The 17606-nt window shown below is 46.3% G+C and overlaps 1 protein-coding gene across 1 annotated transcript in view; it reads right to left on the reverse strand.

The window, feature by feature from the left end:
* The window catches only part of Hs3st3a1 (heparan sulfate-glucosamine 3-sulfotransferase 3A1), an 88895-nt gene extending 71762 nt beyond the window's left edge, over positions 1-17133 (reverse strand). Inside the window, exon 1 of the mRNA XM_060363505.1 lies at positions 15796-17133. Within this exon, the coding sequence (XP_060219488.1) occupies positions 15796-16355 (560 nt within the window). The 5' untranslated portion in view covers positions 16356-17133. The remainder of the gene's footprint in view (positions 1-15795) is intronic.
* Between the last annotated feature and the right edge of the window lie 473 nt (positions 17134-17606).

Raw genomic sequence — 17606 nt, forward strand, 5'->3', positions numbered from 1 at the left:
TGCGGTGCCTTTTCCCTTTTGCTGTCTGCCCTTCCCTCTTCATCAGTTCTGCGGGGTCTGTGCTCACATAGGGAGACAGTGACCACTGCTCTGCAGAGAGTTACACAAAGGCTGACGTTACTTCTGTCGGGGTGTTAGAGCAATGAAGACTGTGGAACTCCTTTCAGGTTGAGCCAGGAGGGTTCCGCTTCCTCCTTCACCTCTCAAGATCTTCCAACCTTGCCCCTTCTCCCGCCCTCCCTCCTTCCCTGCCGTGGGTCCCTTGCTACACTGTTCTCCGATGGGTCTTCGAATAGACCCAGAAGAACAGTCATGGTAAAAAGCAATCATTTGCGTTATTCTAACCTTGAACTTACACAGGCGTCACAGGAAGAACTGCTAAACTATCCACAACTCTACTCGTCCTAAGTCAGGCTCATCTGGAAATATCCTCCAGGTTCCTTCTCTGTGAAAGTCTGTGAATTGGAGCAATAAAATCACTACCAAGTAAATGAGCAATCAGACGCTGTAACAGTGTATTTTGGGGCCATGAGCAGCAAATTTTTGACTCAGATGACCAGGAATGAACTGGCTTGATTTTCTTATGTTTGAGCTTTTTTAAAAATTTTATTTCATATTTAGTGCTTTCTCATCAACACCAAACGTCCACAGAAGAGAGGAATATACCAGGAGCATGTCTGAGAGGGTGAATGCTGTCTGTGCTTTGATGTTTACAGTGAAGATTTGAGAACCTGATGTTTACAGTGAAGATTTGAGAACCCACAAGAATACATAAAAGCGAAACATTTAGAAAGTCCAAAACTGAGGGGGGGAAGTAGGCTTGAGTTTCTTTGTTGGTTCATGGGACTTTAAGGCAAGTGTTCAAAGTCACACATGTAGAATTTAAAACAGGCTGATGCATTGCCACCACCCTGTGACCAAAACGTTCAAGAAAACAGAATAAACATATTGAATGTCATGCGTGTTCTACGATTAACACTGAAAGCCATTTGCATCCATGAACACACACACACACACACACACACACACACACACAGTAACTTATGACTCAGCAGTTAAGAGTCCTTGCTGCTCCTCCAGAAGACCCAAGTTCAGTTCTCAATACTCATGCCAGGTGGCTTATAACTAACCACCTGTCACTCCAGCTCTAAGGGATCCAGTACCTTCTTCTGGCTTCCACAGGCGCTTTCTCTTGCTCTCTTTCTCTCTCCCTATAACTCTTCCTCTGTCTCTCTCTATCTCTCTGTTTCTTTCTCCCTCTCTCTGTCTCTCTGTCTCTCTTTCTCTCTGTGTCTACCCCCCCTTCTAAAACCAAACCTAGCTGGAATCCCCTAACAAAAAAAAAAAAAAACTATTAATGAAATCACCATGGTAAGTAGCCACATCAATGTGCAAACCAGGATAAAAAGGAAAAAAAAAAACCAGACAAACAAAACAACAATAATAACAAGCACAACTAAAACAATCCAACAACACAATTGAAACATCTCTTCATCTCAGGAAGATTTGTTTCTGCAGATGACTAGCCAGAGTGGTCACTAAGCAATCATGAAGATTTACTGACCAACTTAAGTCCAGGAATGAAGGGATGAAGGGGAGGGATGGAAGGTCAAATGCATGTACCTGTGGTGCAGTCCCTGGAATCTTACCTCTGCTGAGGACTGCCCATTCACCCTTCAACTCATTGCTGTCTTCTGGCTTCTGCACGCTAGAGCTCACAGCACCTCAGAGGCATGAAAGACTTCTTAATTGACTTCCTTCTGGACAAACTTTCTACTGCATCAACCTTGAGACCATGCCTTACTCCACACCAGCAGTTCAGGAAAATTCTAAATACGGCAGTTTCCACCCATCTACTCGTATTTAACTATTCTTCTATCCCATGTTTAAAAGAATTCATCTCTCAACTCCGCTTTTTAAATGTCATTCAAAATTAAATCTTAGATACCTGCACAGTCCCTCCAAAGTATGTTTGCATGCTCAGCATGAACAGAAGAATGTATTCCCATGAGATCAAGCTATGAACTCTTTCCATCCGCTGCTGAGTTCTGTTCCATGCTCAGAGGGCTCACGATGGGCATGACCTACCGAGACAAAGGCTCTCAGCCTATGGGTCGCTGTCCCTTTTACAAGGCGTTGCGTATCAGATAATCAATCCTCCACAGCAGGTATTTACACTACAACTCATAACCATAGCAGAATTACAGTTATGAAGCAGCAATGGAAACAGTTTTATGGTTGGGGGGGTCACCACAACAGGAGGAACTGTAGTAAAGGGCCGCAGCGTCAGGAAGGTGAAGAACCACTGGGCTAAGGCCATGCCCCACGTACGCTTGCCTGCTCTGCCACACCCAGGCACTCTGGCACGAAGCAGCACTTTCGGTTCCCATGCCTAAACACAGTTCACTCTTTTGCATATGTGTTCTTCCTCCTACTGCATTCACCGACCCCATCGTCATTACTACTAACTAACTACAGAATATAAAAGACTCAAACGTTCTCCAGTTTCTGTCCATCTCTTCATCACTGTAAGCATTCCTCACAGGTTTATAACCCCTACAATAGAAAGCACCTAGCAAATTCCCCGCTGCTAGCCTCACCCACTGGATTCCCTTAGCTGGTCATCAGTCCTTCTCAATCCTCTAGATCCCTCAACAGCCACCTAAGGGACTTTCTTATGAAACCACACACCACGGATATGGCCAAACCAGAGGCCAAACCAGAGGCAGTGTACAAAGCCAGACCTCTATCAGCCTGTCAGTTCCCTTTTATAGGATCTAACCTCAGGAGTGCATGGAGCCATGATGGCAGCCAGGAAGAGCTGAGATGCGTGCCAGTGTAAAACTCATGCAAGCTAGCTTATTAGTCGGTTTTATTATGATTACAAACTGCATTATAGTATACACATATTGTTTCTAATTATAATATTGTTAAAATTCTTTTCACCTCCTTGTCCATGTCATTTAAATGTGTGCACTAGAGAGAACGTTTAACTTGCAGAGATGGTTTCCATTACATTGCTTTAAAAAAATTACGTTAATGATGCAGCAGTCGTGCCTATTTATAAAATATAATGTGATAATTCAATACATTGTACAAGTTATACTAACCAAACAGTATAATTAGCATTTCCATCTCCCTAAGGGTTCCCATTCCTTTGTGTTAGCGATATTTGGATTGCATGTCTCCTTTCCTGTTAGACTGTGCTGGCCTAAAATAAAACCCTAACTCTTTAAATACACCACCTACTGAACCTGGAAAAATCTTTACCCAGCCTTCCTTTCCAACTTGACACCTCTTCACCCACACAGACAGAATGGCAAACTCATCCACAGTGGGAGATTGTTTCTCCTATCGTAGGTCTGGAGGTAATGCTCCAGACTTTCTTCATTGTGTCCCCACTTGCTGACGCCCAAATATCCAAAAGAAAAAAAGGAAGATGGGGGTGTGACCAACAAAAAGCTATAAACCAAACACACTCAAGTTCAAAGTCTAGAAAACATCAAAACGGATGATCAAGCTTTAAAAATAAGAAAGAAACAATCAACAGCCACTTTGGTGTTTGTGTGTCCCTTCCAATACAAAATGTTTGTAGCTGGGCCAGTAATTGCATTTCTACAAAATGGCCTCATCTGGAGCCATTCTGCATGTTTCAAGTTCCCCTGGGCTACTGCCACACTGTTCCGAAGGGGAGGATGCTAAACCGACTGCCCTTGCAGCAGGGGTATTGTGGTTTCCCATCGGTATTGGAATGGAGCTTAATGGCCGCACTGGTGTATCCAGTCACATGTCCCCTGAATGTCCCCGGCCGCTGCTCAGCTGAGAGTAACAAGAGGTAAAGGGAAAAGGAACATATGGCTATAAAAAGACTTTACCTTAACCCTGAAGTCCACAAGCTACAAGCAGTGTCACCTTGTCTGTGGCTGCTAAAGGGCTGGGCATCCAGGGGGCCACACTGCAAGGCCCAGAAGGCCTGAAGTGTGAGTTTAAACTGGTCATCCCAGTTAAAAACAAAACAAAACAAAACAACAACTACTTGACCTGGTGAGGGAAGTCATTATATCATCATCATCATCATCATCATCATCATCATATCATCACCATTATAAAACAGTGTACATATCTCCAGGTTCTGGGCACTTTTAACCTGTCTCTCTCCAACTACACTTCCCTCTGCACCAGCCACTGGTCTCCAATTTCTTTAAGTCTCACACACTGTAACAAACATATGACAGCTCAAGCATTCGCCTTGCGTAGCAAACAACAGAACTGAAGCTTGTCTAAGTGATGCTGCCCTTCCTGACATGGGGAATCCACCCTGCCTTCCTTCTTCCGTATTCCGTTGTAGCTGTACAGCTATCTCCAGTCTTTAAGGGTTGGTCTTTATTACACACTAATGTCCTAAGGGACATGTGCCCTGTCTTTCCTTTATCTACCTCTGGTCCCCAGCACAGATCAGCCTCCTCAGAATCGGTGGCTGCCCACCAGCTGGTTCCTTTCAGTTTGTCTGTGGATTTCCAATGTGTACGTTCCCTCCCAGCATACTCGGGCGTGAGTGCTCCTATGTTCTTCTGACACAGGACGAGGAAGTAATGAGCCTGTTTTCCTACACGCCAAGGTCAGCAGAAACAGAGAAATAATTTCTCCAACACTTGCTTTCTTATTGCCTCTCTTTGCCATGGGGCAAAAACACCTGAAATTCCCAAGAATTTTCATTCCAAGCATTAGATCCCTAGGACCTCCCCCCATACAAATATAAAACAGATCCAATTTGTTTTCTTTCCATCATTAAACCCTCTAAGGGCGTACTAAGGGAGCCTCTGGCTTCAAGAAAAACCTTTTAAACAGATACTGTTGCAATCCCAAGGCCTCCTACACCAAGAAGAAAGAGCAAGGCCCCATTAGAAAGAAAAACAAACCAACTTTATTTCTTAAAGAAAAAAAAAGAAAGAAAGAAGAAAATAAAAAAGGCAAACACACATTTGATGATGAAAGAAACTACAAGGATAATTAGAGTCCATGAGGAAAAAGAAAGAAAAAGTAAGCAGAAGCTTGTGTCTACTTAAAATCAGTATTTATGGCATAAAATCACTGCATTTTGGCACTGTTTCCCTCCCTCACCCAGAACTTTTCAAAACCTGAAATCAGGGCAAACACAGCTTCAGTTAAGCAAGGTAATGCTGGAAGCTGTCTCTCTCTGAACTTGGTGTACTTCATTTGTTAAATACCTGAACGTAAAAGGATTTATGACACTAACAAATACATCATTTTTAACATTGTCATTCAACCCACCCTGGCAACTTTAATGTTTCCTAGTGAGAAAAGAAATCTAATCCACGTAAGAACGATGAAAATGGCAAAGGAATTTTATTCCCATAATTTGATTGATTGCTTCCTATTCTGAACATTCAGGAGGGGGAAAAAAAACAAGCCTTTCCGGTCCGGACTCCGGTTTCTCGAGCTAATCTTTTACAAGCAGGCAACACCATAAAACACAAATTAGTTACAAGGACCTAAGGGGCAGGCAAGGTAGAGGGACACCCAAAGCAACATGCATCAAAATGTTGAGGAAAGCACCTAAAAACAGACAGGTGAAGAGAGATCGGACCCAACTCGAGTCAAGACTTTAATTAACCAGTTCTGGGGCAACAAAAGTTTACACTGCAACTGGCCCCAGCCCAGCAGCGTTTCTGTCATTGTTGCATGTACACCCAAACTAAATATAGGCAAGTTAGGGGGCGCAGCTGTCAATGGCGGAGGCCTGTGTGGCTGTGGCCTGGGCACTGTAGACAGGCTCTGTGTTCGTAATGACCCAGAGGCAGGACCACGAAAATGATGATGGAATAGTGCTGGGTTAATAGTGAGCTGTGTTCAGACCCGGGGTACAGACACACCTCAATAATAAAGAGGAAAGTGTCAAGCCAAAGGTGAGGAAGACACACTTTGGTAGTGGCTTTCAGCATACAGGGAAAAGGCCTGGTGGAACTCCTGACACTGCAAAGGAGACCTAGGGGCTACCCAGTGACTCCAGACGCTGGACACAGATAACCCCACCCCAGCATCGGCCATATTGTCAGAGTGCAAACACCCTTCCCATCATGTTCCTGGCAGGGTGTAGGCTTCTGTGGGGAGCAGCTCAGAAGCTCCCCTCTTGGGTCACTCAAGACGTTGTTTGGTGATTATTGTTAAGTTTAATGGATAGGGAAAGAGCCCATTGGCTGGTTCCATATTATTAATATACCCAGTAGGATTAGTGCAATGCCAGGCCTGAGATAACTTTAGTTATTTCAATAAGCCAACAACGATATGGATAAGAACTTGCTTTTTCAGTTGGAGTCTGATGTGTTGGCCAGTTTTATAATTAATGGTCCTTGATCAGAACCAAACAGTTCCAAATCACTCTACTACCTGAGCTGCTTTCAGGAGCCATCATCTTTGGGCAGGAGCTACCTATGGATATATCTGCTAGACACTGTCCCAGAACACCCAGGAAGTGAAGGGCACTGAAGGGCGAGGTGTAGGTCAACCCAGAGTCACACCATTTTGTCCTTTGGGGGGATAATTACTTTCCTTTTCCAAACCTGTGTTTTCTTTCGTGCAGAATGCAGGAAATATTAAGACCTACTTAAAATATTGACCTCACTAAGGTCATTCGGAGTAACCACCTTGACTCTCCTCCAGCACACAGTGAGGGCTCAGCACAATTGGTTTCAGCCACTCTGCAACTGAAGTGGTGGGTTTTGTCAAATACACGTTTCAAGGTTCACGTATCTTATTTGCTGTTTTGACCAAAAAAAAAAAAAAATTAAGGCATATTTTCCCCATCAAAATGAAAAAGAATGCCAAAAGTAGAGAATGTTATTATATTATTTTATTTGCACAAGCATCTACACCCATCCCTTGCACAAAAGAGATGCCAAAAACAGATTCGCTAAAGACAAGTCAATCAACCATAGGCTTCCTGGGGGCTCTTGAAGGAGCTGGTGTTGTTTTGCTTTAAGCCAAAAAAAGAAAAAAAAAAAAAAGTGATGTGGCTAGAGCTATGTTTACAATTTTTATACATATCAGAGGGGAAATGCTTGGAGGGAGGTTATTTTTTTTTATATCCCTCCATTAAATGGGAAGCCTAGATGTGCAACTGGGTAGTTCAAACCAGAGGCACAAAAGTGCCAGCATGCCACCCGGGCAGGGGCTCCAAGTCTGATGGTGCTGGCCGCGCACACGGCCACTGCACAAGATACGCCACTCACGAAGCTGAGGGAGGCTCCACCCTTGGCTCTCCTGCACTCTGCCATGAGACGTCTCCTCCTCTCTCCAACCTGAAATACAGCAATGGCTTCAGGGTTGTTCTGGGAGGGTCTGCAGCAGAGACACTGCGTTTCAGTCAGTAGGTTGGCCTGGACAGTCCGCATCATGTCCTTACCACAACCAATGTCTAAACTCCATAACAGCTCCCCAAGCCCTGAGACCTACTCTGTTTGTAGTTAAAAATGAAAAAAAAAAAAAAAAGGAATCTGGAGAGAGAGAGAGAGAGAGAGAGAGAGAGAGAGAGAGAGAGAGAGAGAGAGATGGATCAACTGTTAAGAGCACTTATTGCTCTTGCTGGGAAGTTGGGTTTCGTCCCCAACACCCACATGGTGATTCTCAACCATCTGTAACTCCAGTTCCAGGGGATGTAACAACCTCTTCTGGCCTCTGCAGGCACCAGGAATGCACATGGCACAGAGACATACATGCAGGCAAAACACCCCTACACATAAAATATAAATAAATAAACCTTTTTTTTTAAAGTGTTTTTTTTAAATAAATAAATAAGCAAAACAGGTGTCTCATTCGTTCATCTGACTCCTGTTTCGATTCCTTTGTTTCTCAAGTCCTGTTACTTGCACCAAGCCTTCCTGTCCCCAGAGGGATTTTCAGGGGTGGGGGACCTTTCATCCCTTCTTCCCTCTGCAGTTGCCAGCCATACAGAGGCGAAAGAAGGGAGAGGACACTGTTTCTGGGGGTGAACGCCAAGGCAGTGCTTTTCTGAAACAAGCCAGCTGGAGGCTCATCCAGGTGCTGTAGGGAGGGGAAGCAGCCAGCCCACAGTAGGGGGTGAGGGGTGGGGCGAAGTAAAGGAGCTTGGGACACACAGAATGTGTGTAGAGCGCTCAAGCACACGCTGCCTTCTCTGTCCCCTAGGCTCTTCTTGATTTCTGTGTTGTCTTCATTTGTGGTTTTAGGATAGTTTTAGTGATTTAAATTACACAGAATATCAAAAAGAAGTTCTCGTTATAGCTATATCAACTTTACCTCCCCCCCCCCGGGAGGTATCTTTTATATAGACACAGGTCAAGTATGGCACCCTGATGAAAGGCAAGACATCCGCCTCAGTCAACGAGATAGGGTGTGGGAGCACATGCCTCTCATCCCAGCACTTGGGAGGCTGAGACAGCCAGCCTGGATTACGTGCAGAGATTCCATCTCCAAACAAGAAACAAAACACACGAACAGGAGGATGTGCTTCTCCCTCTGTTCGCCCTGGAGTTCTTCCAAGAACCCCAGAGAGTGCCCAACACAGCACAGCGCTAAATGCAAACCATTTATATGTACACGCACATGTAATGGCTTTTACCTCGCCAAAAGCACTGCTGTGCTAGGGCCACAGCTCCCACATGGGAGGGCATTCCAGCAAGACTGGCCCAGCTTTCTCTTTCCCTCAAAGTTCCGCAGAGAGAAGATTCGTTTTTCGTCACAGACATCGGTAACTCAACATTCAGCGGAAATCTCATGAATTGTTTGCTTCTGGACTTCTCCATTGATATTTTCAGACTGCGCCCCGACCATGGGTAGGTAAAACCTCAGACACAGGGAGGCTCCCACACAGTGCCATTCATTCAACCGTCTGCATCGTTCACACTGGCCGAATTTGTTCCAAGAACACTTACTAGCAATGACTCACTGTCGTCTTCTCCCGTGTGAGGAGTTAGTGAATTTTACTAGGTTTTCGGGCATCTTGACTTTTTTTTTTTTTTTTTAAGAGTCCTGCCAGTGTGTTGTGAAGTGTCACTCAGTTTGGGCTTTCTTGGGGCTGTCATCTTTACTCAGGTTCTGGACACGGGGGAAAATGTCCCATGGATGAAAGCAAGTTATCTTCAATGAATAATATCAAGACAACTAAAAAGATCTCAGCAAAAAAAAAAGGGGGGGTGTTGACCCCAGCCAGTGGATTACTTGATGAAGGGCATGCCAGCCATTTTTCCAGGAACAATGTTTCTCTTTCTCTCTTCTCCGCTGTTTTAACCTGACTGCTCCTGTCCGTGGGCACAGAAATGCACCTCTGACAGATGTCTGCCCTGCCCCATGAGCTGTCCGTCACCGGGTAGGCACAGGCCGGGTGCTCTAAGGGTTAAGCTGGCTTCTCCGCGCCTCCTGTTCTGTTAACCACTGGGACCTCCTCCAGAGCCTGCACCACACAAGGGAAGGACTAAGCCTGAAATAAAGTCATCTGGAAGCATTTTCATCTGAAGCCAGCATTCAGAAACAGAGGCAAAAACGCACTAACAAAAATAATCGTGGGCATATGGCATTCCTTCCTGGTGCACAGTTCTAATATAAATCCTCTAATCATTTGTATCAAGCTCTCCGGGTTTATTGTCAAGTCAAGTCTCTTTTATTTCTCTCCAAAGAATAAACTGCCTGCCTAAAAGAAGAGAATTGCCCCTCCCTAAGAGAGGCAAAGTGCAGCATCTGGACGAGGTGGTAGAGTACCTGTTCTGTAAGTGCTACCCGGTTCATTTTTCTTCTTCTTCTTCTTTTTCTTTTCTCTTCTGTTTAAGAAGACTCCAAACACAACCTGGTCCTGAGTCCCAGTTCCTGCGGGGAAGGTTACCGACTGTCTACTTTACCGCTAGGTGGCGCTACACAACACATTCGAAGCAGGCAGCTAAAGCGAGAAGGAATTTTGTTTATATCCTTTCAAAGGCTCTCTCTTGCATTCCAAACGGCGAGTACTTAGCTGCATTATTAATAAACACTCCCCCTTTCCTGCCACACATCTGCCATGGTCCGACCACTCCTGCGACCGGCTAAAACTGTGCTCTGCAGTACCGAACTCCAGTGACCTCGGACAGTGGTGGGAGTTCCTTCAGGTGCCTGAGAAACCGCAGCTCTTCAAGGGTTTACCATGGGAAGCAGAAATTAGGATAGAGCTGAGCACTGGCCTCACATATGTTTGCTTATTAGTTACATTCATATACCCCACAGATCAAATTAACACACATTCCGAAGTGTTAAGCATCTGATCACGGCAAAGGCCAGAGGGCAGGAGTGTTGGCGTTCTGTCCTTTGTTCGTATTTAAAAGGCACATATCTGAAAAGGAAATTTACTTGCACAAATTTAACCCATTGCTTAAGGACAACAAAATTCCAAGATGCTCAGGGTTTAATGTCGTTGAGAAACACAGACCAAGAAACCACAGTGGATTGTTCTGTTGGTGTTGTTTTGCTTTTGTTATTTATTTGTTTGTTTGTTTGTTATTTTGCCTGGTTGGTTGGTTTTTGTTTTGTTTTGTTCTCATGTAGTACCTCACTAGGGAGCCAAGCTAGCTGCAAACTTGAGGTCCTCCTCATTCAAGCCCCCATAGCTCTGGGGTTACAAGGTGAGTCACTGTGCCTAGCAAAACTAGTTCTCTTTGGAGGCCCTGGCTCTATGAGGGGGTGTGGAAGGTCTCCCCCTCTCCCAGGAGAAAAGCTAAGTATACAGGGGCTCCTGCCTGGACCCAGCAATGGGACTGATGGTGACTACAATTTAGAGGGGCTCAAATGTGTCCCACAGAGAGATGACCGCTTCTTATGGTTGTTTACATCAAGGATGCCTGTTTCTTTAGCCACCAACACTGTTCATGACCACATGTTTCATAGACCAACATCTGGTCTATGTAAGGTTAGCCCCTGCTGTCATTAATTGCACAGGCTTACTTTATTCCCATGACCCCTCTAAGATCCATACTTGGCACTATTCTTCCCTGACCAATCAACCAGTTTATTTATATGAGACAAGTATTTGGGCCAGAGTGTTTTCTTTTAAGGGGCGGTGGGGCAGGAGATCACAATGCTGTGGGGATTCCTCCCCAGAGGTTGTCTCCACGTTCTCACGCAGAGTGTATCATCATCCTACTCCCCTCAAGTCATAAGGAACACACAGACAAGGAAGTGCAGACTCAAGTTACCTCAGTGCCGGGGTCTCCCGTGCCTCCTCTAGACCCAACATGTCTTAGAAGTTCCCCAACCAAGGCAGGAAGTTTCTCATACAGATCCCAACCCCTCCCCACACATAACTATTCTCACACACACGTACTAGTACCCACACCCACACATAGGCATGCAGGCATGCGTACACACACAGGCTCCAGAACAAGGCTGATTAAACTGTCAGTGGCAGAGGCAGGGGAAAGGCCCAGAATTCAGAAAATGGTGGCAGGTGGCAAGTGTCCAGTCGCTCATAGCTCCTGGGAATTATATTTATGGGAGAAATGCCTTCCTTTTCTCCACAGACATGCATTTCCTGGGCTCAGAGCCCTCCTCAGCCCTTGTTCTTTGCTTACTCAAGGACACGGTCCTTGGACTTTAGTCCATATGACCTTGCATGGGTGGCCAGGATCTGTACCTCCTTTGGCTTAAATTTCAAACTCTTCACGAAAGAAGGGGATGGTGGCCCAGAGGGTGGGAAGGGTTCCTGGAGGTTCTCCGCAGCTGCTCCCAGCTGCCGGGACATGCAGAGTTCTCCCAGAAACCAGAAGTGCTTTTGCTCAAGTCCACTCTCTAGTGGCCTTGAAAAATAAGGCCATGATCACGTAAGGCCAACAAATCTCTAATTTTAATGAAGTCAGGAGAACGCTAATTCCATTCCAAAACTTCAAGCTGAGTACTCTTTGATCTTTTCTGTATGCTATAATGTGAAATTCTTTGCTGAAATGGTCAAGACTTGCTAATGAAGGCAATTAAAATGTGGAACATGTTAGTACAAAAAAAACAGCATAATGAATGCTTCCTATCGTGGGCCAAATAAAGATAGTGTCACAGAAGCCACGTATGAGCATGTCTGTTCATGTGGATGGATGGATGGATGGATAAATAGACGGAGGACAGACAAAAGCATAGTAGGCCCTCTGTATCTACTGGTTGCACACCCAGAGACTCAGTCAACTGTTTGAAAAACGTGCAGAAAAAAATTTCATCTGTGCCGAGCGTGTCCTGACTGTTTTCTGTTATTATTCTCTAGACAATACTGTAGGAGCTCTTTACATAACATTTACGTTGTATCACGCATTATAAATAATGTGCACATGATTTAAAGTGCAGAGGAAGATGCTTTAAGTTATGTGCAAATACTATTTAGCAGGAGAGACTTGAGCATCTGTGGAGTTTGTTACATGCAGGAGGATGGGACCAATGCCCCACAGATGCTGAAAGGAATGTGTGTGTGTGTGTGTGTGTGTTTGTACATGGACATGTGTAGTTTATTTAAATACATTACAAACAAGCGTCCTTTGTCTCTGTGGGGGAAATGGAATACCTTTCAGTTGGTACGGGTGTGATAAACAAGCAGGGAGAGAGGGCCTTTCTCATTCAGTTCAAAGCTCACCTTTCCTTGAGTAAAGGATGCTAGCTGGTCTTGGCTTCGAGCAGAGAGCTCCACATTTTGAAGAGTGAAAGATTTACCCTCACTTTTGTGATCATAGCATTCGTACGATGGGAAGGGATACTAGTCACTTGTAATAATTGCTATCCCATAACCTGCAAGCCATTGATATCATGTTTGCTACATTAAGTCAGGAGGGATGTTTTTCATATCCAACAGGGTGGAGTTTTATACTCAGAAACCTCCACTGGAGTGTCCTGAGTTATTACATACAAGACCCCACACAGAGACATTGCTGGGAGGTTTATTAGGGCATCAAAACCCTAAATCAGTAATAGTAGCGTCTTGTCTAGAGATTTTGAATAACAAATTCATTCTCATTTTACTATAAATTTTTTCAGGGATGGATTTATACTCTACTCTGGAAACATAGTATATATTTTTATTTTCTTCTCAATGGTGAAAATATAGAGGAACATCTTAGCCACTAAGATGTTTCTAACTCTCAAAGTCCCTCTCCAAGAGATTTCCTCAAACTTCCTAAAAGTTTCTCTTTTTGTGAGGACAGTAGGGGGCGCTGCTACAGCAAACTCTTAGAACAAATGGTTATTAAGAAAAAAGAAAGAAAGAAAGAAAGAAAGAAAGAAAGAAAGAAAGAAAGAAAGAAAGAAAGATAGAAAGAAAGAGAAGCCAAGAATAAGCATGTTTTGATTCCCCCATGTCAATAAGCATCTAAGAATATTACCTATATTTTTCTCTTGCCTAATTTTCTTCAGGATCCAAATAAAAAGTTTGTTTTTTCCTCTCTCTCTCTCTCTCTCTCTCTCTCTCTCTCTCTCTCTCTGTGTGTGTGTGTGTGTGTGTGTGTGTGTGTGTGTGTGTGTGTGGTCTTGAATGTGTGGTCTAAATTCTAACATTGCAGATTGCAGATTTGGGGCAATTTAGAAAAGTCTAGCCATATTCTTATGCTGAATATTAGGTAAATATAAGTAGCCAAAATGCACAGTAGCTTAAAGTCGATCTGTGTGGTGTTTTCTTATGCAGTGAGCTAAATCTTCAGCCTTTCTCACAAACGTCAAACTCCAAGCCAAGATGAAAAAGAACTGTGGGGAAATTTTCATTAAATAATCTCATAATCCAGGCTCCACAGGTAGGGTTCTTTTAAACAAGAGTTTTTCCTTACAATTCAGTGAGCTTAAATTTATGCATTCAATAAAATAAAATAAAATAAAAAACCTCACTGTGAATGTTAAAACAAAGACATTGTTCCGACACTTGGAAAATTAAATTCAGCAAACCATGAAGTCTACTGAGCAGTTATTTTTGTAACCACCATAAATTGCTTTATAGAACTCCTCTACTGGGTAAACAACCCGAGGAGATTTCCTTCACTGCAAAGGACAGGGCGGCCTCGAAGTTTATGACTTTTTTTTTTCTTCTCTTTTTTCTTTTTCTTTTTTTTAAAGCCTTGCCTTTTTTCTTCTTCTTCCTTAAATAGTTGTGTTTCTAGTTACCTAGAAACTTTCCTGCTTTCACATGATTTCAGAAAGTTCTACAGAAAATCAGATCCAGTTCCATGATATACTGCACCCTCGAATATACATTGCTGGAATGCAAAGAAACAATACTACCTTGTGGAAATAAAGTTTGTAGAGCAAAACGAAAACTGAGGGAGCTAGCACCAAACATTTCACTGTGTTAAACAGTACCTCCGAGCCCAGGGCTGGCCTAGAGGTTTCAGACTGATGGCTTGAAATGGGTCCCTCCTGGCACTGTATGAGGCCAAATTCAACGCCAGCGGCTCTAGATAAGGGTTTTAGGGGTCTTTAATCACTTCTTTCTTGTGTCCTTGAGGAATAGCACAGAACCGTCTTTGTGTTAGAAGAAGGACCTGTTGTCCACATTCAACAGGTCATTTCGTAAGGGCTTCCCAGAGGATACAACATAAATGACAGAAACACGGGGGGAGGGATATATTTAAGTGGCTGATGATTTTAAATGATATATATATTCTGTGTCGGGGGAAGGCTGATTGTTTTTCTTTTCCAATGAATGGAAAGTTACTGTTTTTAGAAGTGTTTAATGTTTGAATTTGATTTTTTTTTTTTTTTTTTAGAACTAAACTATAAATTCAGCTCCTGAAATCATTCTGGACAAGATTTTGACCCGAAAAGTGAATAAACTCATCACGCCATGTCCGTTTCTAATTTATGAAGTCTTCCTTCGGTGTTTCTCAACTGTGACATAACTTTTCTAGTATTGTTTCAGTTATAATGAGAATGAATATTTTATGAACAGGCTGAACTTCATAAAATGGGAAAATTCTAACCATATGATCTTTTCCCCTTCAACTGTAGAGTAGAGAGGAGGAAAATCAGTATTTTTACCACAAACCAAATACAGGCCACGATAAAGTTTATTAGTTTGGTTAACTCTGATATTCTAGGTGATGTGAATTGACACTGCAAATAAGCTTACCCCGTAAATGAGATTTACTTTCTAAACTGTATTCGCCGCATTTTTCTACCATTCTCCCCCCCCCCCCCTTTTAAAATTAGTTATCTTATTTGCAAAGATAACTGTTCAGAGATCTTTAGAGGAATTTCTGTAGGGCCAACGGTATTACCAAGGAAGTGTTCTTTAAAACCCAGCAAGTGGTTGCTGGCGCTTGCTGAGACATAGATTATCCAAACTACGTGGACTCTCAGGAACTTGACACTTTTACTAAGTCTCTATATGATTTACCACCTTGGACAACTATCTGGCAAGGGGTCAAGGCAAATAAACGCCAGAGCAAAGACACTGTTAACCACGCGGTTATTACCCCAAAGATAAAGGAATACAAACAGGCTTCCTCTGGTGAGATAACCCAGTAACGACGAACAGGTTTCTAACTTAAAAGGAAATGCTCCTTCATCTTTCCTTTTCTTTTCCTTTATCTAAATGAAAGGGAGATTTTAAGGAGTAGGCTGTTGGGGGGGGGGGGGGTCCTGAGCATTAAAACCAACTCACACACCCCCCTTCCTCTCTCAATCTGCCCCTGCCCAAGGGAGAAGGGAGGAATGAAAGCCCCTGGGGGCAGATACTGTTCCCCCTTTGCTATCCTTCCTAAGTCTCCCCCTCTGTGCAGCCCGAGTTCAGAAGCACCCCCTGGGGGTCCCCGCGCTCACCGGTACCAGGCGAGGCCCTTGTGGTAGCTGCGGTCGAAGAAGTGGGGCTCGGCGCCCACGGCGCGCACGTCGGGGTGCACGCGCAGGAACTCCAGCAGCGCCCGCGTGCCGCCCTTCTTCACGCCGATGATGATGGCCTGCGGCAGCTGCTTGCTGCCCTCGTCCAGGAGCAGGGTCAGGGTCCCCGGCTGGGCCTCGGCCACGCTGCTTCCGGCCCCGGAACCGCCCGGAGCCGCGGCCAGCCCGGGGCTCTGCTCGTCCTGGTCGCCGCCGTCGCCCGGCCCTGGGCGCCCGCGCCTCCGCCGCTGCCGCAGCTGCAGGAGGCGCTTCCTCTGCGCCCCCGCGGGCCACGCCGCCAGTTCCCCAGGTCCTGCAGGAACCCCGCGCCCCGGGACCCCCGCGACGGGGCCTGACCCGGGCTGGCAGCGCTCGGCCAGGCAGTAGAAGACGTAGAGGGAAGTGAGGAGCGAGCAGAGCATCAGCAAGAACTTCCTGAAGATGCTGCGCGACAGTGGCTCGGCCGGGCTGGGCTGGCCGCCGGCGGGGCCCGAGGGGGCCATCCTAGCCGGAGGCGAAGTGGGACGGCGCGCGGGCCATGCTAGGCCGGGTCTGCTCCGGGAGCGCTGCCATCCCCGCTGCCCGCCCGCGCGCAGCCCCGCGGCCGCATCGCCCGAGCGCCCTTGCTTGCCGGAGCTGGAGATGGGACCGAGCGCCCTGAGCTCTTCGCGGGGTCCCGGGCTCCGGAAGGCGGGGAGGGAAGGGGTGCAGGGCCGTGCTTAAGAAACCATGGTCTCGGGTCCTGAGCCTAGCTGGGCAGAGCTCGGCCCCTTGGGCCCCCGAGAGTCGCCGGACAAGGGAGTCTCTGCGGCGGCGGTGGCGAAGGCGCTCGGCTCGGCAGGGTCCTGAGCGGCCACTCGGTGCAGAGCTCGGCTCAGCGACCTTGCATCCTTGGCTCGGTCCCCGGGGAGAGGACGTAGGGCTCCCGTGCCAAAGAGCTGTGTGTGTGCTCCGGGCAAGGAGAGGGACCGTTTTCCCAGCCGCTGGCTGCTCCGCTCTCCTGGCCCGCCCAAGGAGCGCGCCCTGAGTCCTGGCTCAGCTCGTCCTCCGCACAGAGCAAGGTCCCCCTTATTCCCTCCGTCCGAGTGAGACTCGCGCAATCTGGTGGCTTGGGCTCTCCGGAAGTCTACCCCCTCCTCTGGGGCCCCAGCTGGGAGCCGCCTGAGTGGCCCCCTCCGCGCGGGACCTGTCAGCGGCCGCTGCCACTGTGCTCCCAGGCGCTCCCCGCAGCCTCCTTGGCCGCTGCCGCCACACGTGGGACCCGAAGGACAGCAAACTTGGTGGTGACGTCAACGGCCCAGGCCAGACCAACCCAGGGATCCGCGCCCGGGGTGCAGAGTAGAGGCGCAGTGGGCGGGCTAGAGAGGCCGAAGGGGGTGGAACCGAAAAAAAAAAAAAAAAGGTGACGAGGCACCGCCCAATACACTGGAGAGGGCGGGGGTGACAGAGGCGACGCCCCTTCCCCACAGTCCTTCTCTTCTCTCCTCCCTACCCCTAGGTCTCTGGGCCGCTGTCAGATTGACAGTTAGGTCCTGTGCGATTGCCTACCTCTGAAGCCTACCTAGCTCCCTAACCTGATTAGGGGTTCCCAGGCCCCTCCACCCCAGCTTAGCCCTTCTCGGCCTTGGCACCCCCTCCCCCAAGATCGCCACGCCCTGCTTTTCTCTTGTCTCAGCTTCTGCGTCCCTACCCTTCTCCAGGCCACCCATCTCATCCCCTCTAGTCCCATAGACTTGTCAAATTTTGTTTTCAGG

The sequence above is a fragment of the Meriones unguiculatus genome, chromosome 11 (genome assembly GCF_030254825.1).
Source record: "Meriones unguiculatus strain TT.TT164.6M chromosome 11, Bangor_MerUng_6.1, whole genome shotgun sequence".
Lineage (NCBI taxonomy): Eukaryota > Metazoa > Chordata > Mammalia > Rodentia > Muridae > Meriones > Meriones unguiculatus.